This window comes from Leptodactylus fuscus, chromosome 7 (assembly GCF_031893055.1).
Source record: "Leptodactylus fuscus isolate aLepFus1 chromosome 7, aLepFus1.hap2, whole genome shotgun sequence".
Classification (NCBI taxonomy): domain Eukaryota; kingdom Metazoa; phylum Chordata; class Amphibia; order Anura; family Leptodactylidae; genus Leptodactylus; species Leptodactylus fuscus.
Window position 1 is genome coordinate 109,722,969 of NC_134271.1, and position 21,595 is coordinate 109,744,563.

The window sequence follows — 21,595 nt, forward strand, 5'->3', positions numbered from 1 at the left end:
GTTATGCAATGTGTGAGTCCCTCAATGTCCTCTGGAAATGAGTCTTGAAACACTTCCCATAAAGTTATATCAAAGCAGTCCCTTAGAGACTCGACACTTCCCTCTGACCAAATCTTCACGGTACGGGTAACCGCCGGTTCTCTGCGCACCAGTGGAATGTATGTGGGTCGCAGATGTACCAGGTTGTGATCTGATCTGCCTAGGGGTGGTGAGGTTACAGTATAGTCTTCATAGTGTTCATACTTAGGCCTTGTCTGCAAGGCAGAATCTAGAATATCACACACTAAGGAAGATACATTTACAGCACCAAGCAAATGCCCTTTCCCATGTTATAGATTTGGGTATATAGCTATCATATGTGGGGCATATCCCAGTTAGGACCCATTGCTATTACCCAGAGTTACTAACTTGTATGGACCACTTACTAAGTAGGTGGTCATTCATACTGGTCCCTGACATCAGCCGCTTAAAATGGGGGTTTCTAATGCCTGTCCTGTAGGAATAAACCGATCGTCCGTCATGACAACCCCCATTAAACGGATTCCTGAGACTTTGATATTGATGATCCATCCTTAAAATAAGTTCACCAAAATCAGAATGTCCAATGTTTTTCTGTAGCATCAACTACACACACACAAACATAATTGTGGCTTTCTTTGGTTCTGACTATAAATATATATGGACACACAACTATATATATTATATATTTACACACATCTACAAACTGAAGTTAAAATTTAGGAAAGATTTACCCTCCGCATTTAAAGGAGTGGCGGACAAAAATGTGCAAAATTCCATTCTCTGTAGGACAGCGAGCAGTAGAGATTTTATTGGTCCTATGCTAAAATCAGCTTCCCACAGAGAAAATATACTTCACTAAACACAGACAGGCCTTCATTTAGTGGCCACACAGTAAAACCCAGACACAGCCGTGTATATTGCTTTATGGTAATAGGAGATAAAGCCGACGAGTGCTCTTTATAGAGGAAGCTGTAAAGTCATCACTGTAAGAAACAACAGTCTACAGATTTAAGAGAGACTCATCTTCCTCAGTCAACCAGAGGAGAACCCTCATTGGTCAGGTCTTCTAGTCTCTGAGGTCACCGTCACTCACCTCTCCCCGGACATCTTAGTTTGGGACCACTGAAGCCAATCTCAGGCCTCCGCAGTGACCACGTCACAAAAGTCACATCACGTGGATGTAGGTAACATCAGTGCAAGAGAAGTTTCAGAGGCCGTCATGCTTTATAGCATAAATTAACATAAATGTAACAAAATACAATATATTACAGAATGGGACCTTTATCTGGATTAGAATGATGATCGATCCTACAACAGCTGCAAGAACATATTCCTGAGATACTGAATTATCTGGACAAGAGGAGCAAATATAGAATTATTACATTGAATTATACCCTTCACTTTGTGCCCTCGGGAACCAAGGCATTCAAGGTTATATGTGATCAAGGCAGAAGGATCCCTTACATAGCAGAGCTCAGTCATAATCTCCTTTGATGGTAATACCTACAGAAGAACGCAGAAGAACACACCTTTCACAGAGTATTATGTAAAGCCGCAGCGGCTTAGAAGAAAGTCTTGGGGTCTAAGAAAGGTTAAGAACAGGGTGTGTGTGTGTTCTGGGGATTCAGCGTAGAAGTCTACAAGTTGTGGAAGTTATGCAGGCAGTTGGGAGAACTCCTACTCATGTTCCTCTCCTTGGCTGCGAACCATATAACAATGCAAGATTGTTTAGAACAGGGACGCTGCAAACACAACCGGCTCACATCACAAAACAGATCTGTTTTATATAAAACGTCCGTACACACCCCAAGATGAATCCAGAATGTCGCCAGGAAAGTTTAACACGCTAGGACATACTTTGGGTTTCTATTTAAAGGGAGACCAAGTGCAGGCTACACAGCAATTACTGGAATACAACACCCAAAGCTTTCCAAGCCACACAAGTCAACCTGAAAGCGGGGAATTTTTGGTAAATTGCTCAGAGGAGGAACAAAAAATAAAAAATGAGGAGGATGAGATGAGGAACTTACTGACCACCTCTCACGGAGTCCCCAGGTGTTGATTTTAAGGTCAACACAAAGGAAATGTCAACTCGGCCAACCACTGGCCACGGCGTGTCTAATTTTTGGTCCCGACTCGAAACAGAAGATACGCCCACAGAGCCAGGCATGGCCTGAAGATCACCACTCCCGCTAGCGATTGGCGGAGCAGGCATGTCCTGGGATCTGGCAAGGGTTATAATTGGAATGGCAATACTTCCTTCCTTTTTCCTCATGAGTTGTTTTTGTGGTGAATTCTGTTTGTCTATTGTACCCTGTTATCTGCCATTTGAGGCAGAAGAGGGTCTGACTGGTGGTCTTCAATGGGATTACGGAGAGGAAATCTGCCCACACAATCTCTCTAGAAAGAACAGCAAAAAGAACTGCTCAAGGAGCAGGATCTACTTGGATGACCAGAGAAATTGATGTCCAGTTAACAGTTTTGTGTAATTGTTTTGTCATCTTCTGGAAAATAAACTCAAAACCCAATTAATCTCACAGACAAGTCTGCCACCATCTAACATGGCCCCATTGTGTCTACCACCATATAAACAGCCTCAATAAGGAGGCTAGTGAGATATGAAGAGGAGTCTTCCCCTGGATGACTGGAGTGTATCGGACAACTCAATCTTTGAACTTCTGGAGAAGATGGAACTAGCATTTCTGGGGCTGAAACTGGCAGTAGATTGGTGAGGGGCTTATCAGAAGGAGTAGATACAGCACTATAGAAAGTTCTATGACCTCTCCCAGCACAACTACACTCACCGGCCACTTTATTAGGTACACCTGTCCAACTGCTCGTTAACACTTAATTTCTAATCAGCCAATCACATGGCGGCAACTCAGTGCATTTAGGCATGTAGACATGGTCAAGACAATCTCCTGCAGTTCAAACCGAGCATCAGTATGGGGAAGAAAGGTGATTTGAGTGCCTTTGAACGTGGCATGGTTGTTGGTGCCAGAAGGGCTGGTCTGAGTATTTCAGAAACTGCTGATCTACTGGGATTTTCACGCACAACCATCTCTAGGGTTTACAGAGAATGGTCCGAAAAAGAAAAAACATCCAGTGAGCAGCAGTTCTGTGGGCGGAAATGCGTTGTTGATGCCAGAGGTCAGAGGAGAATGGCCAGACTGGTTCGAGCTGATAGAAAGGCAACAGTGACTCAAATAGCCACCCGTTACAACCAAGGTAGCCAGAAGAGCATCTCTGAACGCACAGTACCTCGAACTTTGAGGCAGATGGGCTACAGCAGCAGAAGACCACACCGGGTGCCACTCCTTTCAGCTAAGAACAGGAAACTGAGGCTACAATTTGCACAAGCTCATCGAAATTGGACAATTGAAGATTGGAAAAACGTTGCCTGGTCTGATGAGTCTCGATTTCTGCTGCGACATTCGGATGGTAGGGTCAGAATTTGGCGTCAACAACATGAAAGCATGGATCCATCCTGCCTTGTATCAACGGTTCAGGCTGGTGGTGGTGGTGTCATGGTGTGGGGAATATTTTCTTGGCACTCTTTGGGCCCCTTGGTACCAATTGAGCATCGTTGCAACACCAAAGCCTACCCGAGTATTGTTGCTGACCATGTCCATCCCTTTATGACCACAATGTACCCAACATCTGATGGCTACTTTCAGCAGGATAATGCACCATGTCATAAAGCTGGAATCATCTCAGACTGGTTTCTTGAACATGACAATGAGTTCACTGTACTCCAATGGCCTCCACAGTCACTACCTCTCAATCCAATAGAGCATCTTTGGGATGTGGTGGAACGGGAGATTCGCATCATGGATGTGCAGCCGACAAATCTGCGGCAACTGTGTGATGCCATCATGTCAATATGGACCAAAATCTCTGAGGAATGCTTCCAGCACCTTGTTGAATCTATGCCACGAAGAATTGAGGCAGTTCTGAAGGCAAAAGGGGGTCCAACCCGTTACTAGCATGGTGTACCTAATAAAGTGGCCGGTGAGTGTATATATAGATAAAAGGCTGCGTCTAGTACTACAGCCTTGTCCAATTCACAGGCACATTAGGCTATGGTCAGTGATGGGAACATAGTCTTCACAGAGTGCCACTCAATTTGTTCATTCTGCTGTACGGCAGAGGTCTCGGTAGTCAAGCTTACCAGACAAACATCAAAGGCTTTTGCAAAGGTGAAATCACAGTTATTGAAGCCATTGAAAATTCATTTATGTATTAAATAACCATTCTTTAATATATTCACCTGTATGGTACCTGCAAAAACAGCATCAGCTACTTTTGGAATTCTGCAAGTGACTAGAGAGACTTACCTATGTGGTCCTCTCCAACTCACATTGGCTGTGAACAGTGCCCCTTTGTCAAGAAAGATGTGGGTCTCACCTAGGCATAACCTATGGATGTAGTCATAATTGTCAACATGGGAATAGCCCTATTAAATTAAATAAACGTAAAAGCCTGTGCCTAAGCCTTGTGTATACATGTTTGTTTGTTATTTATGGAATGTCTGCCATCTTTGCTCTCTTTCTGCCCCTTTAATACAGTTACCCCTAATGAGGTCCATCACATCTCTGACTTTGCAGAGACTGAAGAGAGTCTCAAAATACTAAAATTGCTCTTTGGAGTCCTATCTAATTACAGCAAAAAGGACAAATCAGTGACATAGAACTACTGTCCTCTAACTTGCAGTGCAGAATCTCAGTGTATTCCTATATAAATGCTTTATAAGCATGGATCCTTCTTGTCATGGATTCCCCTTGTCAGCTCTTACAAGTAGGAGAAAGTAGTTGCGATATAAAGCTGCAGCTCATAGAAATACACCGGAGTTTCTGCACACAGCACTCAATCATAGCATAGACAGTGTGTGTGTCAAGTGCGTTTTATAACTTTAATGCTAATGTGTCTACTCCTGATCTGTAATATAGGGAAGAAATTATATATTTAGCCGCACTAAAGGGACAGGCAGAGGGAGGGAAAAAGGAGGACAGAGCAGGTTTCTGATCGATATGAATGCAATTCTGGATTTCACAGGAAGTCCCCCCATACAGAAGAGATTGACCTTCTGTCTACATTACAAGCTTTGGACTGTCAGACTGAGGGTTCACATGACACCGCCGTCCATAGTGTAAGGGATCAAAGTGTATGGATCCAGCTGAACTGCTGGAATATTGCTGGTGAATTACCATTATAGAAGTTATAATTTTTTCTGAGCGTTTCTTTAAAAGAGCAATATTTCAAAAACATAGCAAAGAAATCCGTGCGAGAATAGGAAGCAAAGGATCTGATGAGTCCTTGTCGTCATTAGACTGAGGTCCTAACACGCCCTGAACGCAGAATACTGTTTATGCTGAATTTACATAAAGATAAAGCCATATGTAGGACGTACAATATTGATAGTTCAGTTCTAAATAGACTTATAAATACATTGACACATTAATTGCTATAAATGAACCACAACAATAGGTGCCGATCTGCAAACATTATAGAACAGCTGTAAAATACACAGTCATTGAGACAAAAGATGCGCTACACATATAGAGCCATTAATATTGGATGAGAAAATTATAGATTTTTTTTTTGTTCCTGACAAATGAATCAGACTTTCCAATAAACTCAATTATGCATAAGCTTCTTGCGACCTCAGAAATGAGAATAATGAGAATGTAATGCAGGTCCCATCTCCAAGGGGGCGGTTCGGACTTCCTCACATTATCCACAGATGTTTGGGTGGAATTCACATGTGCAAGTGTTCAGATCACATTCCATATATAGCAGAAGAAACAACTGGAACAAAATGTTCATGTACAAAATCCTGGTCAGCAGCAGAAACAAACAGAACGCGGTTCTGCATCATGTCCTGAGCTGCGGCAGCAGCCAATAACTTTCTCAAAGGCACAGCACCTTTAAAGGGATCCTATCGCTAAGACATGATTTTTTTCTAAGTACCCCGTCAGAATAGCCTTAAGAAAGACCATTCGTCTCCTACGTTTCGTCGTCTTTTCTGTGCCGCCGTTCGCCTACAATCCCGGTTCTTGTCTGTATATTAATGAGCTCTCTCGCAGCACTAGGGGCGTCCCCAATACTGCGAGAGAACTCTCTCCAGCGCCGCCTCCTCTTCTTCAGCCTCTTCTTCCGGTGGCGTCTTCTTACTTCTAGACCTCGGGCAGAGCAGACTGCGCATGCCCACAGGCCACGAGAAAATGGCCGCTTCCAATACTGTGCAAGCGGCCATTTTCTCGTGGCCTGTGGGCATGCGCAGTCTGCTCTGCCCAAGGCCCGAGCCTTAGAAGTTACAAGCCACCGCCGGAAGAAGAGGCTGAAGATTATGCTGCTGAAGAAGAGGAGGCGGCGCTGTAGAGGGTTCTCTCGCAGCATTGGGGACACCCCCAGTGCTATCTGAGCGCTGGAGCCTGCCCCTAGTGCTGCAAGAGAGCTCATTAGCATACCAACAAGAATCGCGATTGTAGGTGAACAGCAGTGCGGAGAAAACAACGAAAGGTAGGAGACGAATAGCCTTTCTTAAGGATATTCCGACGTGGTAGTTAGAAAAAAATCATGTCTTAGTGATAGGATCCCTTTAAGAAGCAAGGCAAGAATAAAGTGCATTTACAAAGGACCTGTCCAAATCTCCTGACATGTCTGGTTAAGCGTGCTAAGAGAACATCTATTTACAGAATAATTAAAATATATAGATAGATAGATAGATAGATAGATAGATAGGAGATCGATCGATAAAAATAATTTAAAAAAAAAAAAAGGAAAATATTTTTTTAAACTGTGCAAAACTACATGTAACCTCTGTAATACCCTGTAGGTAACTGCTAATACCAAGCTTAGTGCCATAAGTAAAGGTCGATGCAATTGTCTAATAAGATTAGAAAGTCACTATCAATTATTTAAAGGGCCATTTAAGTTTAGTGGATCTGTTTAATAGATGCATAAAATAGAATCTGGATTTAAAAGAAAACCAACCATTGACTCGTGACCAATAGACGGGTGACCGCAAATGCAAACATGACAACTCCTCTAGACTTCTAAATGACAAACTGGCTTGTGTGTATCCATACAGGAGGTTACAGTAGATATAAACGTGCTGCACACTTCTCAAACAGTAGTCCACATACATGCTCTGCTTACAGCCCACACCCTTTTAAATGAACGCGGCTTAGCTGCAATACCAAGCACAAGGAACTGTTTTTACAACACCCCCCCCCCCTCTTTTCTATGAGCTGGGACAACCCCAAGTCTTTTAGGTTCCATTTCTGTCTATGGGTTAACAGATAACCTGTTGTACCTGCATCATACAACCTCAGGAACAGATGTCACATGGAAGATATCGGTGAGACCAATTCATTTCCTGCAGTGATTCCACAATACAAAACCAAGAGGGATAGGACCAGCCCTGAGTGCTCCAGCCTCACGTTACCCTATACAGACCCAAGATAATACAGGAGTGTGTATGGGGCCATAGAAAATATTACATGAGTGTGAATGTGCTGCACACACATATACATACATTATATATACCAACATTTTAACCATTCCCAAGATCTTTGATCATTATGTTGACTATGCCATAGGCAACCTGAACTTATCATTGCACCTGTACGGTCAGTGTAATAAGACTATAAGCCAGGGATCTCTTAGGACTTAAAAACAGTCCTGATTTTTGCAATAAAATGGCACAATGGCTGGCATAGCCGTCATGTCGTGCCGGGGAAGTTGTTTAGATTCTGACCATGGTACCATCTGGAAGCAGTTTGACTGTGGATTTCCTTCATGCACTTGAGTTTCCTCCCACAGACCAGAGACATATTGGCAGGTTAATTCTGACTACAATTTATATTGGTTTAGAGTAAAGGTCACCGAGTGCAGCCAACAGCATATGGCAGTCTACGTCTTTGGACCGGTTTGGAAGAATAATTCCTGTGTGCTCATGCCATTATCTATTCCGCATCTACTCTAGCACAGCATGCATTCGGAGAGCGCCGATTTCCTGGTTCACTACAATATTTTTTTCTTAAATTTCATAATTCATATAGTAAGTAACCTATATAAAAATATCTGAGGAGAAATAAATAAAGACGAACATTACTGCAGAGGTTCTCTCAGAAAATCTAGACTATGCTCCAAAAAGGCAATGACTGGACAGCTCTGGTGCTATACATTACATTTACCAACATGCCGCCTGTCAACTCCTCACACATGGAGTATATTTAGTCAATGGCTACTATATCCTTGCCGCTGACTTTAAGGGGTATTGCCATCTTATAAACGGCAGATCACTAGGATATGCCATCACTTTATGACTGCCTGGAAAAAACGGGAGTCCAACCACAGGAACAGGAACATATGAAGTCAGTGCACCAGCTACATGCCGTGCAGGTAACTGCAGTATGCCTAAGGAGTTCCCCCTTCATGTTTTAGATTATGGCAGTCAGTTTCAGAGGTTGCGCGCACACACACTGATCCTAACAGATGGTAATAACCCATTAGAGAGAACCATGTTGTATCCTCAGGACATGTTATATACCATGACAACACTGTGTGGTGAATTCAGTTCTGTTTCAAAGTTTCTCCATTGCAGAGATATTGGTGCCATTAATTTTGGCTACTGATATCACTGCACTGTCAAGATGGCCAACCTTACAGTTCAGAGTCATCGCTGGGGAGCGCCCCATCAGTACACTTGCATAGACTTGTACTGCAAAAGGGGCTGTGCTCTACCACCCAGCAATGACTCTGAGATGTAAGCCATTGTACCGCTAGCCAAAACTAACAGCACTTCTGGAACCAAGGAACCTATCGCTGAATGAAGTGCACAGACCGCTTTGTAATGGTATCCAACATGCTCAATGCTAGAGCACATGAAAGGTCCTGTTTATGCAAGCACATAAAGCAGGAGTAAAAAACAAACAAAGTACCACTATATACTAATACTGCTGGCAATGATGCTATAACACACAATACAACACAAAACCTTTACATTATACTGATCCAACAGCAAAAAATCCCACATACATTGCAGCCTGATGTGTACAAGTAAAAGATATGACCCACCTTAGTGGCCTGGGGAGTGGAGATCACGTGAACGCTGCTGGCTCTGACACCATTTGATTTAGGCCGCTTATAGAGTGCAAATCTGCTTTTCCTTCTGCCTCGGTCTCCATTAGGAAGGCAGCCATTGTACCTGCAAAAATACAGACAAAAAAAGGTTACCACCAAACTAGAATCCTGGAGACTGTAATTACAAGACAGACAAAGGAGGGTTTCCAGACACCCGCCTGTATACATGTTCTCGGCACATGAAGGGGAGCAGCTACAGCACTGTCGATATTACATATTAACCCTTTCCTAGTAGCAGCTTGGTATAATACACGTACCGAATAAAAGCTGCGTCATGCTCTGCTGCAGCCTGAATATATAAAATAAGAAGGAACTACAGGAAAACCTAAAGGAGTATTAGACGCAATTATACTAACTGTACCAATTCATAACCTGTAGTTACCCAATGCTGGTCATAAAAGAGCACTTGCTGCAATATATCCAGTTGTGACAATCCTCTGAACTCCACACACATAGGACTTGCCTACACTGACACATTGTAACAGACATTGGGGAGAGAAAAGATTTCTCTGATGATGGGTTTAGCTTACAGAGAATGGCTGTGTTCACACTAGAGGCTCTGTTTGGCAGATTTGCAAGCATAAATAGCGCTACATGCAACATTATACTTCCCACCGTATTAAGAGCTATAAGGTGGCGGTAATAAACAAACTATGACGTAGATACGAACATGTGGGATTTTCTATTCAGAGTAAGTAGAGGTTTTAGGTTACTGAAACAAAGTATAGAGGGCGGCTGCAGAACTTGTACAAGGAGACTGAACAAACACTGTGCAACCTATGACACGTCAGAACTAAATATTACTGGGGTCACTGACCTGGACACCCCCCAACCTCCACACCTCAAATCCAAAAACACAAGCTCTGCAAAACCTGCAAACACTGATGCAGGAATTGTAATACAGTGAAAAAATAAAAAAAAATAAAAATCATATTTTTTTTTATTAATAATTATTATATATTGTGTGTGTGTGTATATATATATATATATATATATATATATATATCCTACTAATATTATAAGTGTGAAAGTTTGTGTGTTTGGATGTTTGTGAGTTTGGATGTTTGTTCCTCAATCACGCTAAAACGCCTGGACGGATTTGCGTGCAATTTTCCACAAACATAGTTTTCCCTTAGGATTGAGTCACAGGCTACTTTTGGTGCCCCTAAACAACATGGCTTCCTAGCAGGAGACTCACAAAAGCAGGACTCCTAGCCCCAGCTATAGACTCACACACACTGCCTGGCATTTCCTGCCTCAACCTGCCTGCACACTCCTTACTGTCACCTCAGGAGTAGCCCTCACTCTACTCACTCACATTTTACATATAGATTTCCACTATACATTGTCTGTATCACGACATACACAATACAACACATCACATTGTCTGACACTACAACACATTGTCTGTATCACGGCATACACAATACAACACATCACATTGTCTGACACAATACAACACATCACATTGTCTGTATCACGACATACACAATACAACACATCACATTGTCTGTATCACGACATACACAATATAACACATCACATTTGCTAGCCCACCAAACTTTTTAAAGCACTTTTACAGTTTCACACGTCTGTGTCCGCCATATTCTCAAATCACCGCAGACGAAGTCGCGGGTAAAAGCTAATATATATATATATATATATATATATATATATATATATATATATATATATATATATATATATATATATATATATATATATACACACCGTATTTTTCGGACTATAAGACGCACTTTTTTTCCCCCAAATTTGGGGGGAAAAGAAGGGTGCGTCTTATAGGCCGAACGTGGCGCCTGGCACCCGCTCTAATAGAGGGGCGGAAGCCGGCAAGTGATAGACGCCATTACAGGTGTCGGGGCCTGAGACATCGCTGCGCTCCTCTGCCCTGCATGAAGCCAGCAGCGGGAGGAGTGATGCTATTCCGCTCCTCCGTCCCCTCGCCGCTGGCTTCATGCAGGGCAGGGCAGCGATGTCTCAGGCCCCGGCGTCTATCCCTCCCCGGCATCCGCCTCTCTAGTACAGCGGATGCCGGGTCAGTATCAGCGGCCCCTTCTCCCCCGGGGCCGGTCCCCACCGGCCCCGTACCTGTAAAGTTGCAGGCCGGCTCCTGCGTGGCGATATCGCAGGAGCCGACCTGTTCGGGTGACAGCCGGGAGCCTACTGAGGCTCCCAGGCCTGTCACTGCTATATATTAGTATTGTGGCTGGGTCTATGATCAGCTGTAATACTAATAGACAGAATGTCCCGTAGACGGCAATACAGTTGTATTGCCGTCTATGGGACTTGCGATCAAGTGACCGCAGGTTTAAGCCCCCAGGGGGGAATAAAATAGTAAAAAAAAAAAAAAAAAAAAAAAAAGAGCTTTAAAAATATATAATAAAAATATGAAATAAATAAAAGTTCTAAATCACCTCCTGTCCCTAGAATATATATAAGTAGAAAATCATATATCATAAACCACCGGTTTTTTTTTCAATAAAAGGTGATCTAAGAAATAGATATTCCCCAAAATGGTAAACTAAAAAGTACTTCTGGCCCCGCAAAAAAAAAAACACTCTATGCATCCCCGTACAGCTGCAGGGTCACCTGTCAATGTGGCCTTGCAGCTGTTGCAAAACTACAACTCCCATATATTAAATATTTTACCAGTTTTTGCTTCAAAAATTTTTTCCCTATTTTCCGCCTCTAAAACCTAGGTGCGTTATATATATATATATATATATATATATATATATATATATATATATATATATATATATATATTCTTTAGCCAAGTATGTCTAATGGCAAGCATTATGTATAAAGTAGCCATAGTGAAGGTCTGTTCCTTACAGTACAACCTCCGCTATGTATGAAGTAGAAAAAAAAAGGAAGTAGCACTACGAAGTATGGGAGTAGGAAAAGATGTACATCAATAATAGAGCTTTCTAAAATGAAGTTTTTTTGCTGCCAGATATTTATGCAACCCAGGTGGTACATAGTAAAATCTGCAAATCATGATCCATGAGTGAAATAAATACAAAAAAATAAAAAAATAAAAAAATTAATAAATGAAGCCTGGAGAAAGGGGTTCTCTTCCTCAACAAGTCACTGTAAACAGGATTAAAGACACTATGAAAAAAAAATGGCAGAACACAATATGGTGGTGCAACATTACACATAAATCAATACCACATATGGCACGTGAGTCGTGAGGTCAGGACAGGCGGCTTACACAAAAAGGAAACATTGGTATTACTGTAATGATGGTTTAGTGCTCATAAAAACCGTGAGAGCTCTTTAAAAAGATAAAAGGGCCGAAAAATGGTGGCCATCTTCCACAAGCAAGCCTAATTATTGACCATGTCCATTCTTTGTTACCTACAAAAGCAAGGTGGGCTCACAGTGAAGGGGGGGGGGGGGGGGTTTACTCCTTATAGCCACTACATGTCTGCACTCAGAGGATTTAGAGCTCGTTCACACGGGGCAAGAGGGGGCGGATTTTGGCGCTGAATCCAAGTCATAATCCGCCCCCTCACAATGGAGGTCTATGTAGACCGTTAACTTACTTTTTTCCGTGAGCGGCACGTTGCTGCTTGTTGTAGCTGCTTGCATTAATGTTGATCGGATGTTAGTTATGGACAGTACAAAGTTTATAATTGACTTTTTCTGTTTCATGGATCTGTGTAGCTGCATCATAACCTAGATTTGCAGTCCAGCGTTTGCTATTTTACAGTTACTTCTGGCAGAATTACTCTGTACTGTATTGTACGTACTCTCTGCCTCAGGGAGAAAAGTAAAGTGTGCTACAGCCATAATGGGACTATTAGCATCAGAAAAACTGCTAAGGACACCATGTATGTAGGTTATACATCTAGAGAACATATTACCCGGCAAAATCCTGCAGATATTTCAACTTTTAGCGAAAACTCAGCCTCTAAGGCCCATTCAAATTATCAATCCTACTTATCTACACAGTGTCAAAAATTCTTAAGTCTTTGTCTTGCGCACATTTGTCAAGCGTAAAGCTATCTGAAACTATGGAAGCTATAAATCACCCAGCTTTCCCAGATTCTCAAATAGAAATCCTGCAAAGTTATACAGTGGCATATCTCTTCTGTTCACCCAGTTGTATAACTAGACAAATGTACCATTCAGGATTCTAGAAAGCCTCTATTGGTCCAGCAACAGTGGCCATGTTGGTTTTAGTCATACTTTTCCAAAGACAAACACCAAAAGGCTGAATAGGATTTAAGAATTCTCAAGGACGACTGAAGGACTAATATATATATATAGAGGTTTCACTTTGATACACTTTCATTTTAATATGCAGACATGGAAATTAGAATTAGCGCCCGACAATAGACGCCCATCTTAAGAAACGTATTTCACTCCTGCCTGATAAAGTCTGGCCTATTCTTCAGGTGGCGCTGACAAGACTTGTTTCACTAGAAGAATGAAAAGGACAAGGTACATTAGTCTGGTGCTCCAGAGTTACTGATCCATGACAGAGATGAGAATGAATGGAAACCGCTTGTCTTTCCTGTATGGGGGTTTGACGTGAAAGATTTAGAAGTCTAAACACACATTTTGGGAATTCCTCCGCCACACACACAGTTTAAGAACCACAATAAAACAAAGCGTGTTCTGACAAAGGAAGACCTGGAGCACGAGCACAAAGGACCCATTGATGTGGAGGACGTTTCATCTTCCAGTCAGATTTTCGAGTGTGATCAGACGGGCTGCTCAGAACATGTCAGAAGGAAGACTTCCTCGGAGTGCGTTCACACGAACAGCTGTACCACAGAGGAAACCGTCATTAACCTTTATTCATGTGACCGCATGCTCCCCAATCCTCCCCATTCATTCCACAAAACCCTCCCAAGTCATTTGGGAGCAGAGTTCCCATGTGTCCCACATTTCCCATGTGTCTCATCTATCTACTTGGAAGATTTAACTCTTAATGTTTTCCTTTCCATGCGCCAACATTAGGGCTCTTTCAGACAATAGCTATTTCTAACAGAGCCAAGAATGGCTACAAAAGGAATGGGAAATATATAGGAAGTTCTTCTACCTCTACCTCCTGCTCAATCCACTCCTGGCTTTAGCTCAAAGGATATGGTCACACAGCGCAATTTGGAGAAGAATTTGAATCTGCTCCAAAAACCGTCCTGTGGAACTCCTGGCAAAGAAGAACAAGCGGGTATATTCCGTGGGCTTGCACATGTGAACGGCTTCATATAAAATGGACCTAATCTATATGTTGTTTTATTGATGTTAAACTAGGTTTCCATCTATATGATGTTTGGGCAGTGAAGTCATACAGACCAAATGCAACATTAAGGCTTAGTTCACACACAATTCCGCATGTGCAAATTCCGTCACGGCTGCCTCGACAGGATGCTGGTGCAGTGCACGGCATCCAGTCGCGGCTTTCTGCTCTGGATTAGGCCCAAATGAATGAGCTCAGTCCGGAGCGTGTTGCCACGAGGCGGACGCCGCGGCTGAATCAGACGCGGATTCAGTCTGAGGAAAGGGCAGTTAGTTTCTTTTTTCCGCTAGCAGCAGGATGCCACCATTGTGAGGGGGCAGATTATGATGTACATTCCGCGCCAAAATCAGCCCCCCTCTTGCCCCGTGTGAACGGTGCCTTAGGGTATGTACACACGAAGGAAAAGGTGGGAGAAACCTTTTCCGCCTAGTGAACTTTCCGCGCGGCTAGCCACGACAGGATGCCGATGCAGCATGAGCATTCTGTCGAGGCATCCCGCTCCTGAGTAGCCCCGAATGAATGGGCCTAAACAGGAATACGTCTCGAGCCGCAGACGTCACAGCCATCATGTCACTTCTTATTTCCACTACTAGCTAGCGGGGAAAAAAAAAAAAAAAGCAAGCAGCTCCCACTGAAGTCAACGGGAGCCATTTTTGCAGATGGATTTTGAGGCAGATTCCATGTCAAAATCTGCCTGCAAAAAACTGTGTGAACATACCTTTACTGAACAGTTTTGTTCTATGCATGTCTATGCCTGCACCGTACTTACAAACTTTAAATAAAAATTGAATACTCAGGCCTCAAATTCCACTCCAACTTACGGCATGTGGGTATCCAAGACTGCTGTCCTCACCTTACAGGGAGTATTGTTTATTCATGGGGTCAATAGAGGAAAGTCAGACAATAGGAAAGCACAGTATATATAGTATATTCCCTTAGGATAGGCCATCAATATGTGGTGGTACCTCCAAGTAAAGCAGCTATGTAGTTTATGGCACTGTGCTTGTCAAAGAGGCTGTGCCAATCACTTGAGCTTGAGTTGAAATTGAATAATCCTTAGGGCGGGTTCACACGGTTTTTTGGCCAGATTTTGACACAGAATCCGGCTAAAAAAAACGCCTCCCACTGAAGTCAATGGGAGCCGGTCATTTCCTTTTTCCATAAGCGGTTTGTTCCCGCTCGCGGAAAAAAGAAGCGACATTCCCTTTCCTCAAGCAGACTGCGCGGCTCATTTAGACGCGGACGTCTACTTCGTAACACTCCCTCCAGACTAGGCCCATTCATTTGGTGCACCGGCATCCAGTCGCGGCTAGCCGTTTTTTGGACTAGGATCTGAGGTGGCTTCCGCGTCAAATTTTGGTCCAAAAACCCCCGTGTGAAATGTGAAGGTTGAACAGTTGGTGAACATGCTGCAATAATTCACATACTGTGTGTTTGAAGTCTGTAGCATAAGACACTTTGTGCTGCTGGTTTTTTTTTTCCTGTAGCGTGTGGACGGGATTGGCGTCGATCTTAAAGCAGCTAACCTGCTACAAGTAGGCAATGCGTGCCACCAGCCTAAAAGTCTCCAAGTTTTTGTATAAGTTTGTGTTCTTCTCAGTTATTGGCTGCTACAGAGACTACTAAAGCAGTGGCAAATTTAAAAAAAAGTAAAATTTTATTTTTTTTAAATAAAGCATTGTTTTTGGATAGTCCCATTGAGAGCCACAACTAGTATAACTAATAACTACAACTAATATTAGATTTTTTTTGTATCTATAGTTAAAGTATTTCTGCCATGATCATCCATTCTGGTTACGATTGGAGCAAAGTTTACACATAACTCCCCTCTCACAGGGGCCCGCCTGGTATATCTCACTACATGCTGGTGTTACCGACATCCCTGCAGCATTTTGTCACACGTTCAGCTGCAAAACCTGCCAGAATTTTTTTTTTAAGCTAACTCTGCCACTAACATCCTCTCTGGATTGTCACAAGAGCAGCAGCCAAAATCTTTTCAACATGTTTTGGGCTAAGTGGCTTAAGCACATGCTAGATATCCAGTTGGCTCAATGAAGATTATGCCTTCAATGTTAATTAACACGCCGACTCCCGCTTACATCATTTCCCCCCTGTTTCCAATCCCTTTATCCTGCAAGGCTTTGTGAGCCCAAGAAAACACAAGCAGCAAGAGATAGCATCATGTCAGAGGGCAGTATATAACAGGAAGGAGTCAGCCTATGGCCATGTCTTCTCCAGGACACTGACCGGGGCACTGGGAATGTCGCGGGGCACAGTTCCTTATTATCCCGTGGTCCGCTATATACGCTGTATGGACATCAATTCTCCAACAAGGAGAAAGCTTGGAAAGCAGGAGATCTTAACCTAAAAGACGCAGGCTTTTAATCCAGAAATGGACACTTCCTACATACATCTGCTCCCTATAGCAGGTCCACAATTAAATTACCATTGTGAATTAACGGGAGTCTGCAGACTAGGTTTGGGCAACATCCTCATTGCTCCAAAGTGATCATCTGCATATTGACAAAGTAGCGAAATCTGGGCAGCAGACACACCTAGTCACAAAGGGGGAGGGGGACAAAAAAAAAAAAAAAAATACAGCACGAGTCACACGACCCTAACCTATATATTCAGGGTCAGTGCACAGTTTTTTCGGGGCTGATTTTGATGCTGAATCCGCCTCAAAATCAGCTTCCCAATAAAACTCTATTAGGGCTAGTTCACACGTGAGTATAAGGGGAGGTTTTTGACAGCGGATTTCGCGTCCAAAACCTCCCCTTATAATGGTGGTCTATGGAGACCGCCGGGCTTCTGTTCTCCGCTAGCGGCGAGCTGCTGCTAGCGGAGAAAAGAAAGGACATGTCCTTTCTTCAGGCGGAAGCCGCGCTGTCTCAGTCGCGCGGCTTCCGCGCCCGGCAGCTCCCTCCTATGTCGGCTCATTCATTTGAGCCGACAGCAGAGGGTTAAGCCGCGACAGCGATGGTCGCGGTGGGCGGGTTTTGACAAGAGAGAGACGCGGCTCGCCGCGTCTCTCTCTGTGTCAAAACCCGCGCGGGCAGTTCACGTGTGAACTAGCCCTTAGCCTCCAAAAAAAGCCTCCTAATAGAGTTCTATTGGGAGGCTTTTTTGGAGGCTGATTTTGAGGCGGATTCAGTGTCAAAATCAGCACCAAAAAAACTCTGTGTACTGACCCTTACAGGGCTGGGTTGTGAAGACAGATTCCCTTTAAAACATTCTTGCTTACAGTGCAGACATAAAACTAGCCCGGTCAGCCACCTACTGAATGGCAAGTTGAGCTAAGGCCCTGTTCACACGAGGCAAGAGGGGACGGATTTTGGTGCTGAATCCACATCATAATCCGCTCCCTCACAATAGCGGTCTATGTAGACCACTAGCGCTCTTTTTTCTGTGAGCGGCATGTTGCCATTCATGGAACAAAAGAAGCAAGCTGCCCTTTCTTCAGGCGGATTCCGCGGCAGAGTCAGCTGCAGTGTCCGCCTCACGGCAGCATGCTCCGGTCTAGGCCCATTCATTTGGGCCTACGCCGGACCAGAGTGTCGCGACTGTCAGAAGTCGTGTCAGGAGTATTTTAATCCTATTCTGACGCGGCTTCCCACGTCAAAATTAGGACCAAAATACGCCCCCCTTGCCCTGTGTGAACTAGGCCTAAGGGGGTTAAAAACGGGTAATCTACTTTCTACGCTTTCCACTTTCACGTACGCCGGCTCCCATACAAAGCAATGGGATCCGTTTTAAACGCCACTGATTCGGAATGTTTACATGTTCAGAATCAGCCAGCATATACTCTGTGTGAAGGGGCCCTTACAGCGTTATCCATGGGTGAGGTTGTGCCAAATTTCCTATACAGCACACTTTAGCTATATGCACGCTACTGTTATAGCAATTACAACAGGCTATGGCCAACATGGGACAATTTTCACAAAATTTGCTGCACAAAATCTGCAGGACAATTTCTACTACAGATTCTTCGAGGGAATAAGATTTCAGAAGTTATCCATTTCGCTTGTACAAGTGGACTACCCTAAAGCTGGGCTTTATCCCTGCGCATGAGGGGCTACCGTGTGCCGCACAGGAAAGAACCGTATGGCGAAACCACATGTGCTTTGCTGCACGTTTACAACCCCTTAGTAGAATTTATCAAGATTGACATTTCCTACACAAGTCCTGATCCTATTAGTCTGAGTTTCGATACTTCAAATCTAGTAAGCGGCATATGCCTTATGATATATTAGGCAGATCTCCTACCCCCCGAAGATCCAACCTAGTGGTCAGGAGAATTACTAACAAAAAGCCTAGAAAGTGTCTGCTTTGGTGATCGCCACATTTACATGTCTGAAAACTCCACAAAAAATGTGCTGTGGATTTTATTCACATTGATGAGTTTTTGACTTGCGGTTGGTGGTCCAGTAACACTTACAATGAGCAGCTGTCACCTATGGCCGGGAAACGCCTGGACATGGGAACCGCACACATTCGGTAGTCAGGAAGTTCTAAATATGAACATGTTAAGAGACTAAAAAACAACTAGGAAGAGTTATAATCTCCTGTCGTGGCGTGGAAACCATTGCAAGCTTGCTTCAATCAAGGGGAAAAAAAAATTCTATTCTAGTCCTGAAAATCATATGTAATTTCAAGTACAAAGAAGATCCTGCAGAGCGCAACCACCAGGGAAAACAAGGAAGCCAATTGTCTAACAATTCAGGTTATTTCACCGAGATCAAAGGAAACAAATGCTGGCTGAGACAGAAGTGGTCTTGGAAGAGAAAACAAGAATTAGCGGTGTTTATGCGCTCATTAGAATGGTATTTCTGCCCCTCTTCTTCCTCACACTCCTCTGTGGAAACAGTGTAATAACTACCTGCACATGTGAGAAGACCACGTAATAGCCCACGCAAGTCCTACCTGTGTGCAGGGAAACTCCTGTTATCTGGGGCTTCATAGATCACTACTACACAAAGTGATGGGGACACAAATTCATTACTCAAGATGTCTTTATCTGATGTGCTGCTCCAAACACAATGTTAAAGGAGTATTCCAAATAGGGGTGTGAATTGAGGGGGTGCAGTCGCACCAGGGCCCAAGAGCCTTAGGGGGCCCATAAGCACTGGAAACAGTATCACATTGACCTCACATGCGCTGGTCACATGGAAGTGCTACAGCTCAATCCTATTAAAAAGAATGAAACTAAACTGCAGCATGGCCATGTGACCCACAGACAAGAGGTCACATCCTGAGAAGAAAAAAAAAATTCAGCTATGTTTCCCACCAACTTGCACAACCCCTTTAAATGATAAAGAACTAGATACCTGCAGCTACTGTATAATGAAGCATAAAATGGTCTATACATCGTTTTACAGGGGGCTCAAGAGCAAAGTGCAGCCAGGTGGTGCATGTGCCATAAAGTAGGGATAGGGGGATATAGTCTCTCCATAGGGAGAGACCACCATTTAGGTGTGTGGAGTCTTATTTTTTGTAGATTGTGAGCCCCACATAGAGCTCACAATATACATTTTTTTCCCTATCAGTATGTCTTTGGAATATAGGATGGAAATCCATGCAAACACAGGGAGAACATACAAACTCCTTGCAGATGGTTTTTTGCCCTTGGTGGGATTTGAACACCAGGACTCCAGTGCTGCAAGGCTGCAGTGCTAACAAATGAGCCACCATGTGGCCCCCGGTGTGTGGAGTCTTATTAAGCCATTAGCGCTTCACTGTGCAAGGGAACATGGGAAAAATATGCAAATCTGTGTTCCATGATGTAATTAGGAAGTCAGTGCCTCAGTCATGCAGTCCAATAGAGGGCGCTCCCTGAGGATGTGCAAGTCTGTCTTCCATGACGTAATTAGGAAATAGGGAGTAAGGAATGAGCTGCTGGCAGACAAAATGATCAAGCTTTGAAAAACAACATGTATAATTTCCCCCACTCCTAAAAAAAAATAAAAATAAAAATGATATCCTTTGGGCAAGAATCTGGAGGCCCCGACAAAATACAAAATGGTCAGGTTTTGCCAGCATATCTCAAAGGCCTTGTTCACATCTGTGTTCGGTATTCTGTTCAGGAGGACCCCTTGGGCACCCCCCGAACGGAAACCTATACACATTAAAAAGCGGTTACCTGGGAAACCCGTGGACCCCATAGTCTATAATGGGGTCCGTGTGGTTTCCGCACAAAACATGCAGAGAGAGAAAAGTCCTGCAAGCTGCACTTTATATCTCGACATGGTTCGTGCAGAAACCACACGGACCCCATTATAGTCTATGGGGTCCAGGGGTTTCCTGAAGGTAACCACTTTTTTAATGTCTATAGGTTTGGGGTGGTTCCCAAGCTGAGTCCCGAAAACGGAATACTAAACGCAAATGTGGACCTTATAAACTTTAACATCTGTGTCGTATCCTAGCAGTGCATATAAAAACTTTTTGACTCCTGTCAAAATCTATGGAATGTGAGACAAAGGCTCCGAAATGAACCCGACACAGGAGACCCTATTTCAATTGTAAAACCACTAAAAGCAGATGCAGTTGTCAAATGCAACATGTGACTATACTCTTATAAGAAGTTTCTGCTCTATGTGTGTCCTGTAATATCACAATGATCAGGCACAATATTGGGCTAGATAAATCTAAAGCAATGCCCCTGTTACACCCATATGAATTACATACACAGCTTATGTAGATCAGAACATAAATATATATATATATATATATATATATATATATATATATATACTGGCTACCGGTGAACTTACAATGTGGATGCACCAGAATTGTTTGCATTTAAGCAACTTTTCCCATGTATATTCTATGCAATGCAACACAATACTACGACAGTCATTTAACCAACTTGGGTATATACTGTATAAGATATGTATATAATACGCATATATCCAGGATAGAAGTATTCATCAGTTCTTCAAAACCCTTATCCTGAACAGCTAAAATTTCATCAGTCCCAGACGCGGGCAAGGAAACCACGGCTGATCTCATGATATAGATCAGTGCTGCAGGCTAAAAACAACATTTAGCCAAAAATTTCAGAGAAGTCTGACTTCGGCTCAGAGACTAATGAGCATAAAGAATAATCTCTGCTTCATCACAACCCACCTAAACTCTACCGACAGCGGCCAT

The 21,595-nt window shown here is 43.2% G+C and overlaps 1 protein-coding gene across 4 annotated transcripts in view; it reads right to left on the reverse strand.

Annotated features, from left to right (window-relative positions):
• PELI2 (pellino E3 ubiquitin protein ligase family member 2) overlaps nucleotides 1–21,595 on the reverse strand; it is a 63,354-nt gene that overhangs the window by 21,837 nt on the left and 19,922 nt on the right. For all 4 annotated transcript variants that reach the window (XM_075282768.1, XM_075282767.1, XM_075282766.1 and 1 more), the window contains exon 2: nucleotides 9,106–9,235. In XM_075282768.1, the coding sequence (XP_075138869.1) occupies nucleotides 9,106–9,235 (130 nt within the window). The remainder of the gene's footprint in view (nucleotides 1–9,105; nucleotides 9,236–21,595) is intronic.